Genomic DNA, 15234 nt, shown 5'->3' with positions numbered 1-15234 from the left:
CCCTGTCTAAAAAAAAAAAAAAAAAAATCCTCTTCTAGTCTCTGGTTTGTCTTTCAACTTTGTTTATGGTTTCTATTGTTGAAAAGAACACTTTAATTCTTAATTCCTTGGTAGTCTAGTGGTTAGGGTTCGGCAGTTTCACTGCTGTGGCCAGGCTTCACTTGCTATCAGGGAATTCCTGCTTCCTAGCTGGTATTTCTCTTCTCTCCTGAATGTCAGCTCTGTGAGGCAAGGACTTTTTGTTCATTGCTCTATCCTCAGCACCTGGAAAATGAACAGTGACTGCATGGATGAATGCAATTTGGTTTGCAGTCAATTGCATCAGTCTCATCTATTGGGCTTGGGCTTTTTAAATTTTATTTAAGAATTCTTTTGCTACCTGGTGGCCATAAAAATATTTTCCTCTATTCTCTTTTAAGAGCATAATAATTTTGCATTTCACACTTAGGTCTGTGATCTATGTGAAACTGACTTCTAATTATGGTATGAAGTAGAGATCTAATTTCATTTTTTCTTATGTGGATAACCATTTGCTCCCCCACCACTTACTGAATCACCCCTTTTCCAAACTGCAATACTATCATTTTCTATATCAAGTTGTTTCTATATCAAGTTGTTATAACTGCGCAAGTGTGTTCTGTCTAGTATGATCCATTTGTCTAATCCTTACTCTAGTACCATACTATGTTAATTATAATGGCCTTATACACACACACATTTTATTTTATTTTATTTATTTATTTTTTGAGACAGAGTCTCACTCTGTTGCCCAGAGTAGAGTGCCGTGGCATCAGCCTAGCTCACAGCAACCTCAAACTCCTGGGCTCAAGCGATCCTGCTGCCTCAGCCTCCCGAGTAGCTGGGACTACAGACATGCGCCACCATGCCCGGCTAATTTTTTTCTATATAGATTTTTAGTTGTCCAAATAATTTCTTTCTATTTTTAGTAGAGACGGGGTCTTGCTCTTGCTCAGGCTGGTCTCGAACTCCTGACCTTGAGAGATCCACCTGCCTTAGCCTCCCAGAGTGCTAGGATCACAGGCGTGAGCCACCGCGCCCGGCCCATGCACACATATTTTAGAAATAGGGTCTCACTCTGCTGCTCAGGCTAGAGCACAGTGGTGTGATCATAGCTCACTGCAGCCTCAACTCCTAGGCTCAAGAGATCCTCTCTCCTCTGCCTCCCAAGTAGCTGGCACCACAGGCATGTGCCACCATGCCTGGCTAATTTTTAAATTTTTTTTTTAGAGATGGGTCTTGCTATGTTGTCCAGGCTGGCCTCAAACTCCCAGAGTCAAGCAATCCTCCTGCCTCAGCCTCCTGAGTCACTGGGATTATAGGCATAAGCCATCATGCCCAGTTATGGCCTTATATCTTGGTGTGATATCTCATAGGGCAAGTTCTTCTCTTACTAATCTTTCAGGTCCCAGATTTAATATCTCTTTCTCATGGAAGGCTATCCATGATCCCCCAGATTAGGTTGGTTCTCCTGTTTATATATTCCTATAGCACTTCCTTTATTTAATGTCTGCTGCTCTATCCATTTGTAAGTTCCTCCAGGGCTAGGACAACATCTATTCTGGTCACTGCCATAGCCCCTCCACAAACAAAGCACAATGCTGGCATATAACAGGCATTCAATAAATATTTGGTAAGTGAAAGAATGGGGAAGGGAAAGATAATCTGTTTGGGGGAAAGACCTTATGGTGCGACAGTGATACAGGCAGATATCTGTGCAGAAAGAGATGTTGTGGGGGAGAGGTGGAAAGACAGCATAAAGCTGTATCCTCAGGACATGGCGTGAGGCCTGGCAGGTACCAGATGCTCAGTAAGCACTTGAAGACTGAATATAGGAATGAAACATCACTCCCCACATTCACTAAATTATAATTTTTAAGAATAGGTAATTTTTTGAGGGTCATGTGACAGGTAGTTTATATGGATTATCTCATTAAATCCTTTAAACAACTCTGATGGGTGCTATAAATATTTCCATTTTACAGATGAGGAAATTGAGGCTTAGAGAAGTTAAATAATTTGATCAAGGTCAGAAGCCAGTAGGTTAAAGGAACTGGTATTTGAATCCAAGGCTGTCTGGCTCCAGCACCTGAGTCCCTCACCATTAGGCTACACTGGGGCTATGTGACACAGGGACCAGCTGAAAAGTGACTCTCTTGAATGGGGGTGAGTAGCTATGTCTAAAACTAAACTCCCTAGGAGTTAATGTACTTTTGAAGCAGTATATGTGCTCATAACATAATCATGATAATCGAGCTTTTTCTACTAAACATAGGATACTCACTAGGGGTGCTGGCCTTTTGTGAGGGAGATATTAAATAGTGTTTCAGATGACAAAAGAGTGGAGAATGTGACTTCTTTTAATCCAACCAATTCTAAAATGTCAGAATGAAAGTGGCAGGAAGTATTTTAAATCAGTATTTCTCAAATCGTGGTTCCCAGGCCGTCAGCATCACCTGAGAATTTCTTAGAACTATAAATTCTCGAGTCCCACCCCGGACTCACTGAACTCTGGGGATGGGGCCCGGCCATGTGTGGTTTAACAAGCCCTGCAGGTGATTCTGACGCATGCTCAAGTTTGAGGACCGCTGCTTTAAATCTTCACCCTTGGAGCAGAGTTCCCAACACTGTGTCACTTGGGCCTCACATGGTTTACAGGTGTGATGGTTTCCTTGGCCCAGCTGGGAGGAGGCCAGAGCCTGCAGGCCAATCACTAGCAGTCTTGCTTTACTGGACATTTTTGTTATATATTATTTTCTGAGTGCTGTGAAGTGAAAAAAGGCCAGAAAGCACTGCCTTTAGGAATCCAGGAGCTTCTCGTTTATTTTTTAAAAATTCGGTAATAATAATAATACCAACATTATTTTAACAGCAAGAAAATATTATTTATTGAATGCCTACAATGTGCTAAGCAATTTATATATTTTTTTGTTGTTGCAATCTCATGAACACCCTATGAGTTGGTCACTATTATTATTATCCCCATTTTACAGATATAAATACAGGGCTTGGAGAAGTTAAGAGATATCGTCGAGGTCATCCAGTTAATGGAGCACAGGTGGAATGTACACCTAGGCCTTTCTAATGCCATGGTGCCTGTGCTCCTACAGGTTGAAGTTAATAATACTACTACTTCTGACATTTATTGCAGATTTACTCTGTGCAAGCCACCATTTTCAGCACATCATATACTTCTTCAATTATTACAACTAGTATTATTCCCATTTTACAAATGAGGAAACAGAGGCTCAAAGATATTAAATGACTTTCCCAAGAGCACAGACTAGTAAGTTGTAGAACTAGGATTTGAATTCAAGAAGTCTGGCTCAATTGCACGCTCTTAGCCATCAGGAAAGCTTCCCAGTCCATGGAGGATGGAGAGAGAGAGACATTATGGTGGTCATTCAGGGATAAAATTACCTAACTCCTCCAACTGCTGCAGGAATGTGTGAGGTGGAAGGGATCTCTGGCTGGGCTGCTGTCATGCAGTCTGTTTGCTCTTTCCTTTCCTGTGTTTCCAGCTCACACCTGCTGCCCCCGGGCCTGGCCATGATGCTTGTAGCACATAAGGCAGGCGCGTGTGGAGACACCATGGCCCTGAACAGGCTCTGCTTTACAGCTGCCTGTGGATTACATTCTTTTACGCACACATCACAGACTGGAGCCTCCTTCTGCAGCCTGTCCCCAGACCTCACGGCCCTGAATAAAGTAAGCCTGGCAGTGAGGCGGGAGAGGGCAGTTCCTCTTCTAGCAACAGTTACTGCCTTGGAGGCTTAACTGCTCCCATTTGTGATTCTGGTCAGATGCCGGGGCATGTGCGGGGAAGCTGGGATCCTGACCTTGAGGACAAGATGAGAATAGCTTAAACAATCAGGAGGCACTTTCTGGGATGTATCCAATTTTTCCACATACACACCAGCTGGAGTGGAGTGGGGAAAGAATGGTATTGAGGAGGTGGGTTGACATAGAAGCTTGATGCTCATAAACAGGGAGAAAACAAACTTCTCCTAATTCTGAATTCATCTCTAACTTTGCAGCCAGCACCGCGTGGACTTCTGTTATTTATACTTGCATTCCCTCAATTCCCTCGCACTGTTGTTAACATGGACTGACTAGGATGCTTCCTCCTCCTCAAACTGAAAGGTCTGAGGTTTCTATCAAATAGCAGGTCTTTAGGTGAGGAGTGGGTAAGCCTCTACAGGAATGCCACTCCAGAAACTCCTTGCTATCAATAATTGTACCACATACAGTTACACCTTGGTGTCAAGAATTGGTGGTTCTTATAGGATTCTATCACTTACACTCCAATCTTGCAGAGCTTACATGTGTAAGATTGTCTGGAAGGGTCTGGGGAGGTGGGTGGGGCAAATGCAAAGCTATGGCTGCTGGGGGTTAAGAATCACATAGAAGGCTCACTCTCATACACTCGTCATGTACCTTTCAGGAATGGGTAAAGCAGATAGTGGCTATTCTGGAGTGACAGAAACTAAGGTGACCTATCACAAAGTAGTGGCAGCCAGTGACCGGTACCCAAGCAATCCTCTTCTAAACCAAGTTCCTTGAGGGGCAGGAACTGTATCTTATTCATGACTGCATTTCTAGGGTGCAGAATCCTGGCACAAAATCAGCACTCAAGAAATATTTGACAAAACGAAGCACTGACACATACTGTAACATGGATGAATCTTGAAAACATTATGCTGAGTGAAAGAAACTAGTACCAAAGGACCACATATTATACAATTCTTGAAATGTCCAGTAGGTAAATCTATGAAGACAGAAAGTAGATTAGCAGTTGCTTAGGGCTGGGGAGGATGAGGGAATTGGAGAGTAATGGCTAAGGGGTGTAGGATTTCTTTTTAGAGTAATGAACATGTTCTAAAATTGATTGTGGTAATGGATACACAACTCTGGAAATATATTAAAAGTCACTGAATTTTACACTTTAAGTGAGTGAGATGTATGGTATGTGAATTGTACCCCAAAAAGCCGTTAAAAAAGAAATACTTGATGAATAAGCAAATGAACAAATTAATATAGGATATAGTTGCTGACTCTTGTTCTTGGAGTTACTTAGAACCATGGCTATTAGAATCATGTAAAATGCCAGATAAGGAACATTCATTCACACAGTCATTCATATTTTCATTCATTCAGCAGATATTTATGGAGTGTCTAGCATGTATCTAAGTGCTACGCTAAGTGATAGTGATTCAGCAGAAAACAAGATTGGAATAGATCCTACCTGCCCTCCTGGGGCATACACACTCACACGTATGGTTCCTTTTCTTTATTTAGAAATTCTCTAGTTAGAAGCATAGCTGACTTTCATTCTTTTTTTTTTTTTTTTTTTAGACAGAGTCTTGCTCTGTTCCCTGGGCTAGAGTGCCGTGGGGTCAGCCTAGCTCACAGCAACCTCAAACTCCTGGGCTCAAGCGATCCTTCTGCCTCAGCCTCCCAAGTAGCTGGGACTACAGGCATGCGCCACCATGCCCGGCTAATTTTTTCTATATATTTTTAGTTGTCTGATTAATTTCTTTCTATTTTTAGTAGAGACGGGGTCTCGCTCTTGCTCAGGCTGGTTTCGAACTCCTGAGCTCAAACAATCCGCCCGCCTCGGCCTCCCAGAGTGCTGGGATTGCAGGCGTGAGCCACCGCGGCCGGCCCTGACTTTCATTCTTAAGTTCAGTATTTAAGAATACTGAGTTCCCCCAACCCCAAATTTGGGGCTGCATCTTCCTTAAAATGATCTGAGTCCAAAGTGAAACTATCATGGAAATCTGAAGTTAACTCTACTTGGCAGCTTTTAAGTTACAAGAGATAATCTCCCATGCTTTTTTTCAGCTAAGAAAAAAATCCAAATCTCCTTTGGATAGCAGAAAAGTTAAAGTGATAAAACCTGAACTATAGCTTTTACCACTGGCAATTGCCATCGGGAAAGATAAGGATCCACTGAACAATGAAGGGAAAAAAAATCCTACAAGATTTTGGGTGTGAGATCACTAAAACAGGTTTTGCACGAGGAGCAAAATTAGTTCATGAGCTGTGAAGTGCAAAACATTCTGCCCCAGTGTGAGGTGGGTGTCTGTACCTGGTAGCAATGGATTTCCCACCTTCCAAGACAGCCGAAGGAGTTGGCTGGCTCATTTCGAGAGGAGTACGGTGATTCTTGGTGCAGTGCAATCAATGCAGCTTTGGTTTCAGGGGGTCAAACCACAAAAACAGAAATGATCTATGGCACAGGGAGGCAGGATCGTGGGGAGATTGAGAGTCTCCTCATGCCCCTGCCTCCCTGGGTCTGTATTCGGGCAGATTTGGGTTCAAGTGATGCCTTTGCTACTTATAAGCTATCAGTAAATTGGGGCAACATAGTTAACCCCTTTGAGCCTCTGTTTCCTCTTCAGTGTACTAACAGTTCCCCTCCCTCAACCGGGGCTTTATCACCTTCATGCCCTTCTGGTCCCCAACCTCAACCCTCTTCCTCACAAGTCACTGCCAACACTTACGTGCCCCCTCTTGTCTCAGGATATCCTCTAGAGGGTATATGTGTGTGTGTGTGTGTGTGTGTGTGTGTGTGTGTGTGTGTGTGTGTATGGACACACACACACACACAGTTGGTATTTTTGTTTGTTTGTTTGTTTGTTTGCCTCTTCATCTCACTATCCTCCGACTCTATCTTCAGACCCTGAGGCTCCCCACAGAAACCACAAAGGATCACTTGGCTTCCCTTTAGAAATGTACAAAGTATTATATTTTGGGGGCAAATCCCAAATATACCCCTCTCCAAATGCCAGTATCTTCTCTAATGGTTATTTTTCAGTTGTATACATTTCAAGTTTCTCTAAGAAGCAGTGGCCCACAAAAAGCTGAGTTGGTTTCAAGAGTGTAGGAGACGTACCTGGCTGCTTTCTGAGTAAGCTCCAGCGGGAAATCAGGGCACAGCAATTGCAGCAAACAGTGATATTCTTTCATGGTCAGCAAATCTGAAGTGGAGATGGAGAGGAACACGTTAGGACTCTGCATTTCAAGTTACTGTTCTCTTTTTGGTCATTTCATGGGTTTCACACTTAGTCTTGGTACAGCTGCTCTTTTAAAGGTGAGTCAGTCTCAAGGGTGTTCTAGCCACTAACCTCCAAGGGTGAGATTTTAAGATCAATATTTCTATAAAGCTTTTCCTGGGTGGGAGGCACTCAGTTACATTTTGACCAAAGGAGCTTCACTGGTTTGAGAAAAGGTTGGGTGAAGGGAGGAAACAAGAGAGGAACCTTATCAGCCTTCTTAGTTTGGTTTTCCTTGTATATAAAAATTTGGAAGAATGGGTCATTTCAAAGCTGGTTAAATCTGCTGAAATTCTCTGGCATGGAACATTCACCACCACACGCCCAAAGACCATCCACAGAATATCTGGAAGCAGTACTAAGGCAAACAGTCTTGCAGAGCACGGAGGAGAAGAGTATAGCACAGAAACCCACAGATCTTATTACTCTGTCATCCAGTATTGCAGCAGGCTGGCTACTTTTGGATGCCTGCACACAAATCTGGTCATCCTATTACAGGAAGCCAAGACCAAAGTCCAAGATATACAATCAAGACAACCAAGGCAAATGATTCCTGATAGACACAAGCAGTGCTTTGGAGAGATAAGCCAGGACGAGGCTTTGTGGTCCAGCAGAAAACCCAGAGAGGCAAATCTCAGAGAGGTTTATAGTATCCCAAGGGAGAAGAAATATACTGATGCTTAAAAGTTTTGTAAAAAAAAAAAAAAAAAAAGAGAAGCAAAAAAAAAAAAAAAAAAGTTGTTTTGTTACTGCATGAACTAAAGCCAAAAGATTTTAGATCAGCCAAGTAGCAGCAATCTGCAAGTAGTATCATACATCAAAGCATTTCAAATACAGGACACGGTAATGCTAAAGCAAGAACAATCCACTTCGAAGCCAAACTGACCGGGAGGAGGATGGGTGAAAGGAGGGAATCCAGAGGGCATGGCTACATTTGGGGAATGAAGATGATGATCATAGGCACTTGGTTTCTTTGGACCCAAGTTACCCCAAGCCACAGGAATCCAAATCTCCTGCCCCTGTTAGTTCGGTTGATGCTTTTCCAAGACAAAAACCCCAAATCTCTAGGGATGGGCCTGAGTTCCTACTATTTTTTCATCAAAGCTGAATTCAAGGTGGGGGCAGAAAGTTAGACTAACCACACTGCCAAAGTCAGGGACACCAAAGGAACAGACTCAGCGTCAATGTAGGTCAAAGGATCAATATGGCTTTTGTGGCCACCTTCTTGGCCACAGTGGGGTGTGCACTTTCCTCTCCTCACTTGCCTGACCTCGGGCACGGCCTGGCAGGAGGTCTTGTTCTTCAAGGGAGGGAGTAATAGCCACTCATGGTCTCACAGACTTAGGGTGAGGAACAGGATAGGCAAAGGGAAGGGAGAAAAGCCATGGAATCTAATGTGTTCCCACTTTGTTCTCACTCCAGAACTCCCCATAGAGAAAGAGGAGTGATTTCTGGCAGGCAGTTAATAAAGAAAGTTCTATCTTTAAATCATCAGTGCTTTTCTAGGCTAAACTTTGGTAGATGTATCTGATGGCAATCTTAGGGAGAGTCAAGGTATTTCACAGGAATTCACATTTATCCCCCAAATTACCTACAAAATATCCTTGGGAAGATAAACAGGGTGAAGAAAAATGAGAAGTATGGAGAGAGAAAGAGAGAGAGAGAGAGTTATTTAATTAAGAAAGACAATTCTAGGGATCAATCTTAGCCCCCTGGTTTGCAGACTCTAGGCCCTCTTTAGGTTCTTGATGTTGTTCTAACTTATGTATTTCAAATATAATACTTGTTTCCCAAGGACAGAAAAATGCTTTAAAAAATCACTTTGTACAATAAAAAGGCTCTTAAAAATACTAAAAACAGAATACATCCTGCTCATCACTTCTGGAACTCCACTCTCTTAAATGTTAAGTGAGGAAGGTAGTCAGATAAAGAGATTGATGAAAATACAAGCAAATAAACAACTTTTAATTGTGGAAGAGAGTAGTTCTAATTCTACTAAAGCAATGTCTAGATACTATCAAGTCTGGATGATTTCAAAAGAGAGGCATCTGCTACCTGGAAACACGCCTCAGTTGGTGTACAGTGGGTACTGGGAGAAGGACAAGTGGTAAGACTTGTTCCACAGTCAGGACACTGATGAGCATATGGGAGCTGTCCCCTTCCTGTTCCACAGGCTAGGGGGTTTAAATCTTGGCTCTGCAATTCGCCAGGTATGTAACCTTGGGCAAACTGCTTAATCTCTCTAAATCTCAGTTTCTCAGCTGTAAAATGGGAATGATAATACCTAATTTTCAGGGTTGATGTCAAGTGTAAAAGAGAGGACATTTATAAAGTACTTAGCAGACTGTTTAGAATTTAGTAACACCAAACAATGGGAGTTGTTTGGTTTTGTTTTTAAATCCTGTGGGGGGCAGGGGAGTGGAATCCTGGGACAAGAGAGGAGAGGGGAGGAGGAAGGTGTTTCTTGCTGAGTTTGAGTGCTTCGCCACCTAGAAGTGATCTGCCTTGAAAATTCTCTGTCAGGGTGATTGAGCCAAATCCATTTTTGGATACCCTTCTGCTGTATTCATTCTTTTTTTTTTGAGACAGAGTCTCACTGTGTTGCCCAGGCTAGAGTGTCGTGGCGTTAGCCTAGCTCACAGCAACCTCAAACTCCTGGGCTCAAGCGATCCTTCTGCCTCAGCCTCCTGAGTAGCTGGGACTACAGGCATGTGCCACCATGCCCGGCTAATTTTTTCTATGTATTTTTAATTGTCTGATTAATTTCTTTCTATTTTTAGTAGAGACGGGGTCTCGCTCTTGCTCAGGCTAGTTTCGAACTCCTGAGCTCAAACAATCCGCCCGCCTTGGCCTCCCAGAGAGCTAGGATTACAGGCGTGAGCCACCGCACCCGGCCTGCCGTATTCATTCTTAACATTACCACGTGTCTCCTCTGTTCCAGGCACAGTGTTATGATGAAGCTCTTGAGCTATGCTTGGACATTAGTTAATCCTAATGCTCCTGTCTACCTTGGGCCCTTTGGCTCTCAGAGCTCTCTCCAAGATTTCAAAGGCCCTTCAGGCAGCCCTTTGTGCTCCAGCTATAACAGTAACAAGAGTGAGCAGTCACTGAGCTTTGTGCTCAGCTTTTGAAGTAGCTCACTTAACCTTCACAGCAACCTTATGGAGTAGACTTCCAGTCCCATTCCACAGATAAGGACATGGAAGTTTAGAGAGACGAAATAACCTGGTGAGCAAAGAGAGGAGGGTCCAAAGCCTGGGGGACAGGAAGGGACCTGTCTTCACAGAGCAAGATCCCAGGCTAGGAGGGAAGGAAGTGGGGCTGAGGGCTGGAGGGGCTTAATAATACTATTAATAACAGCTAACATTTATTGAGCACTTACTATGGGCCAGGCACTGTTCCTCTAAGGAGTTTACATCTGTCACTTCGTCTAATCTTCACTATTGTTAGTTATCCCCATCTCACAGACAAAAAAACTCAGGTTGTGCATGCTTAAGAGGTAGAACTGGCAGTCTGGCTCCTGAGCTTAAACTAGCATTTTCAGCACCTTGATCTTATCAACCATACTGTGTGAAGGCTTAAGAGCTTGTTTTCCCCTCCAAACAAACTGCAGGAGCTAAATATCTCCAGGTGAATTGGATCAAGGAGACAATTCAAGTGAACTGGGATTTTTCACAGGAGAAATTGAGTCTGAAAGGTTCTAATTACCATCAACAGAAAAGACTGAAGCTCCAGAACAGCAGCCTGCGCTAGGCCAGAGGACATGGGGTTGGGGAGGATGAGTATATCTGTGCTGGTGGTGATACCACCAACTCTCATCCCCACCCACATGCCAGCTGCTCTTCGTCCTGGCAGGTACAGGGAAGGCAAGTGGTGTGTACCAACAGATGCTTTCTCTAAAAGAATCCCCCCACAATTAGGAAAGCTTCATCCAGCAGGTCCTGCAAGTTCAAAGGCAAACACATAAGAAGGCTTTGGTGTAAGATCAAAATCAGAACACTCTCCACAAATTGGCACATCTCTTTTTGTGGGTGGTCAGAACTGCTACAGTTTCTTCTAAGCCTTGTACTAGTCTCACCAACTGTGTGTCTGGCTCTGGACTTGAGGTTTTTACACCCTTGATCCTATTATCTCCAGAGGCAGCGTAGAGTAGCATTGCGGCTAATAGCATGGACTTTAGAGTTAGACTGCCTGGGTCCAAATCCTAGCTTTGCCATTGGCTTCAAATTACTTGACCTTTATGCGCTTCATGCCTTGGTTTCCCCATCTATGAAATGACAGTATGAACATCATAGGGTTGTTATGAGTTAATGTAAATTACTTAGGACAGTGAGTGACCATCATACGGGCCATCTGTTAAGATTTGCTATTATTATTTTAGAAATAAAGAAACTAGAGCTCACAGAGGTTAATGATTTTCCTAAGGAAACAACTAGGAAGAGGTCTGAGATTCAGACCTAAGCCTATCGCAGGCTCCAAAGGTCTTGCAAGTTCCACCCCAGCAGGTGGGATCCAGCTGGTTTGTGAAGGATGTAACTTCCAATGATAGGATTGTTCATGCCAGGTGACTGGCAGACTTTATATCTAAGTTAAACAACAGACACCCTTCGGCCAGACCACATTAAAGAGGGCAGGGTAGTCGGCCAGGGAAGCTGTTTGCACTAAAAGTGCAAAGCTCAGACTTTGCGATCAGATGACCTGGCTTCAAATCCTGGCTACCAGCATGACTTGGACAAGTCATAACTTCTCTGAATCTTGGTTTTCTTGTCTTAAAAGTGTGGATAACCACAGTACCTACACCTAATGGAACTGCTGTAAAAAATCAAAAGAGGTAATTTATGTGTAAGATATTTTCTGAAAGCAATTAGCAAAGTGCTCAATAAATGGTAGCATTATTTTTTAATTATTAACTGATTAAAACTTGAAGTCCTGAAATTAAGGAATCTTTGGACTTAACTAATGCACTTAGCACAATGCCTGGCAAATATATGTTGAAGGAATGAATGAATAAAAACATGCATCACATAGTGACCGAAAGCAAAATTCATAGGGTCAAAGTTCTGGTCACTGTGTGAACACAGAGATAGGGGATCTGCAGGCACAGGAGGTATTTCTGCAAACTTAGGGGGATATGAGGAGAAGCCAGGAGCTGTAATGTGCTAAAAATGGCAAATGTCCTATTTGGTAGGTACTACAACTCTCAACAAACACAACAAATCATGGCAGGTATACTACATTTCGTGGGCTTGTTGACTCCTAGACCTTTCTCAACAAGTGCTCAATTCAATCAGCTTGAATATTTATTTTCATGGTAATGCATCACCAATTTTACTATGAAAACCAGAGTAAGCCTAGGGTTCATTTCATAGAAATTCACTTTACCACGGTTACAACTCTAGCACGGATACTATTGCTTTCAAGATAAACAGTGCCTTAACTTGAAATATTCTTTTGTTGGTTATCTCTGCTCTAATCCTAGAGAGTGATAGACGAGGTTATTTTAGCTAAGAAAATTAATCGAGTCAGAAATTATTGATTCCTAATATATTCAAAGGCTAAGTCATTCTCATTTGAAAAGGATGTCTTTTCTACATCTGGTCTGCCTTCTTGCTGTGGAAATTCCTGCCTCTGAAGCTCTGTGAGAGCAGCTTAGTCATTTCTACATCATCGTTGCAGAGCACCATGTGTGTCCACATTTGCTCAGAAGAACTGTGGCGGTATGTGGTTGTAGACTCAGATGTCTCTGCTCTTCCTGGGACAGGGTGCCTTTGCCAGGGTCAGCGTAGTGTCTCTGGGACAGAACTGGGGCCACATCTTTGTCCCTTACTCAGAGAAACCCTTCCCCAGAGCTCGAATCAGGGATGTTTAGCTGCAAAAGTCTGGGGGATGAAATGGGATTTAGCCTAAATTCGTTTGTGTGAGTGCCTCCATGTTGGCTGGGTGAGCTACTGCTGGACAAGGCTAGAGATAATGAAATGCTACCACGCCATGGGGAATCTCAGAGGACTAAACAGCCTCTAGTTGGTTGGCTGCATGATCTCAATAGGAACTACCCACAGAGGCCATAGAATACCACAACCCATGAGTGGACTCTCCAATTTTCAGCTGCAATTGTTTTTATGTTCTTTTATGCAGGGGTTGTGAAGTCTCATTCTAAATGACACTCATCCTCAGCCAGGCTGCTCTGCCAAGGGATGCTCGGAAGGACATGGATAGTTGAGGGCATGACCACACCACCCCTTCTTATCCCTAGGGCACTGAGGCTTTGTTACCAGGCCACAGCTGAGTAAATACTTCTCAGTGCTACTCTGCAAGGAGGGGGAAGGGAGTGAGGGAGAGTGGGGGGAAGGAGGGAGGAAGGCAGCAAGACATCTGACAGTGTCACTCCCCATGCAGCACTTGGGACCACAAGTCACAGGAAGATTGCTAACATCCTAGGGCCATGTTCCTGTTGAGCAAAGCCCCAGGGGAGCAGGCTGTGTTATTAAATTTTATCTCCTTTGGCAGCACTGTTATTTTATATTATAAATAGAGGGAAATGATAATTAGCTTACTGAAAAGGAAATTATTTTATAAAAGGACTGAGAAGCAATGGTTTCCGGTGACACCTTTAGGGTAAAGTAGTTGGGCCATTATTAACACTATCCTTTGCCAACTCGTTACTCCCCAGAGCATCTTTAGTATGTTCAAATAGAGGCAGAAAGCCCCTTTAGTTTTTTATATTTTTATTATGACTAAGTCAGACACAAAGGAAGAAATATATTTAGCCTATTTCTATTTGACCAGTAGGTACGTTCTAGGCAAAGTAGCAGACGTAGCAACAATTTCATGGCCATGTTTAGAATGAATAAAAGCAACTCCCCAGAACTGTTTACAGAAGATAAAGATTTAAAGAAATGTGGGCATTTCCAATGAGGGTCTGAAAATTCTTCCCCAGCATCATGTATGACACATCATGACAATGTGATTAGCTTTTTAGGCTAACAATAGCCACTCTAGTCACCCCAGGGGGCCTGAACCAGAGGCCTGGGCTGAAATGATAAGAACCTTGGGAGATTGCCCTCTTTTATGTCCATCATGATGGAGCCGTGGAGAGTTGGAGGACCAAGGCAAGGCTTTATTATGGGGGAGGTCCTGTCTAGAAAGCTTTGATGACATGCGACACAACAGGCTGCACATGTCCAGGGTGGGCAGCCACATGGCACTGTGGAAGGAGGCACCAGTGCCGGGAGGAAAGAAAGCCTCTCTCTAGTAGCAGCGGGGCTGGCTACTCTGGCACAGGCACGGTTTCCTACCCATGGATTGAGGAAGTGGGAGGCAGTTTTGTGGACCAAAATGTGGAGCAAGATCTTGGCATCATAAGCTCCCAAAGAGTCTAGGAACCCATCAAAGAAATTATTCAAGCCTAGCATTTGCACCAACACTCACAGGCTCATGCAGCTCCACCAGGTGTTGCCACCTCACATTTTTGCTTAGAAATAGGATAGGCTGTGCCCTTTGAAACAGACACGTCAGCGCCAAGGTGTAATTCTCCTCCAGGAAGAAGCAGGTACTGTCACCTGCGACCCACTCCTGCTCTTAATTGAACAGAAATGGTTAAACAGGCACAAGAGCTAAAGTGGAGAATGAAGTTTAATCCCTCCTAATGGTGACTAAAGGTGAGAGAAAACATCTTGCCCTCCCCATGGTGATATATCTGGAATACCTCACTCAACCTTTGAAAAAGAGGAAGTATTTTTAATTTCCTTCTAGGGTTTTTATGGCCAGAATGAGGGTTTTTAACGTTGTTTTAGGGGGGAAAAGTTTATTCTACTACAGAGACACATCATGATATAGAGAAAAGAACCTGGTCTGAGTTTGGCAAACAACTGATTGTATTCCTCTGGGCACAACTTTTCTAGGCCTCAGTTTTCCCACCTGTAAAATAAGGATGTTGTAATATATGAAGGTTGAAAAAAATTTTAAGAGATATACACTTTTAAAAATGGAAATCTTACAAGAAACCTCAAAAAGCCTTTCTTACCAAACTTTCTCTTCAACAGCCCTCACCCAGGCTAGAGGCAATCAGGAGAGAAGGCCTGAGGCACTGCCTTAAAACTCTAGAGCTTGGGGGCACGGTGGCCCACGCCTGTAATCCTAGCTCTCTGGGAGGCCGAGG

General features: G+C 43.4%; 1 protein-coding gene across 3 annotated transcripts in view; it reads right to left on the bottom strand.

Annotated features, from left to right (window-relative positions):
• The window catches only part of LOC105811091 (chromosome unknown open reading frame, human C11orf49), a 199217-nt gene that overhangs the window by 17013 nt on the left and 166970 nt on the right, over nucleotides 1-15234 (bottom strand). For all 3 annotated transcript variants that reach the window (XM_012645200.1, XM_012645198.1, XM_012645201.1), the window contains one exon: nucleotides 6917-7001. In XM_012645200.1, the coding sequence (XP_012500654.1) occupies nucleotides 6917-7001 (85 nt within the window). The remainder of the gene's footprint in view (nucleotides 1-6916; nucleotides 7002-15234) is intronic.

Source organism: Propithecus coquereli, unplaced genomic scaffold (genome assembly GCF_000956105.1).
Source record: "Propithecus coquereli isolate 6110/MARCELLA unplaced genomic scaffold, Pcoq_1.0 Scaffold227, whole genome shotgun sequence".
Taxonomy (NCBI): Eukaryota; Metazoa; Chordata; class Mammalia; order Primates; family Indriidae; genus Propithecus; species Propithecus coquereli.
This window is presented reverse-complemented; position numbering and strand designations above follow the sequence as displayed.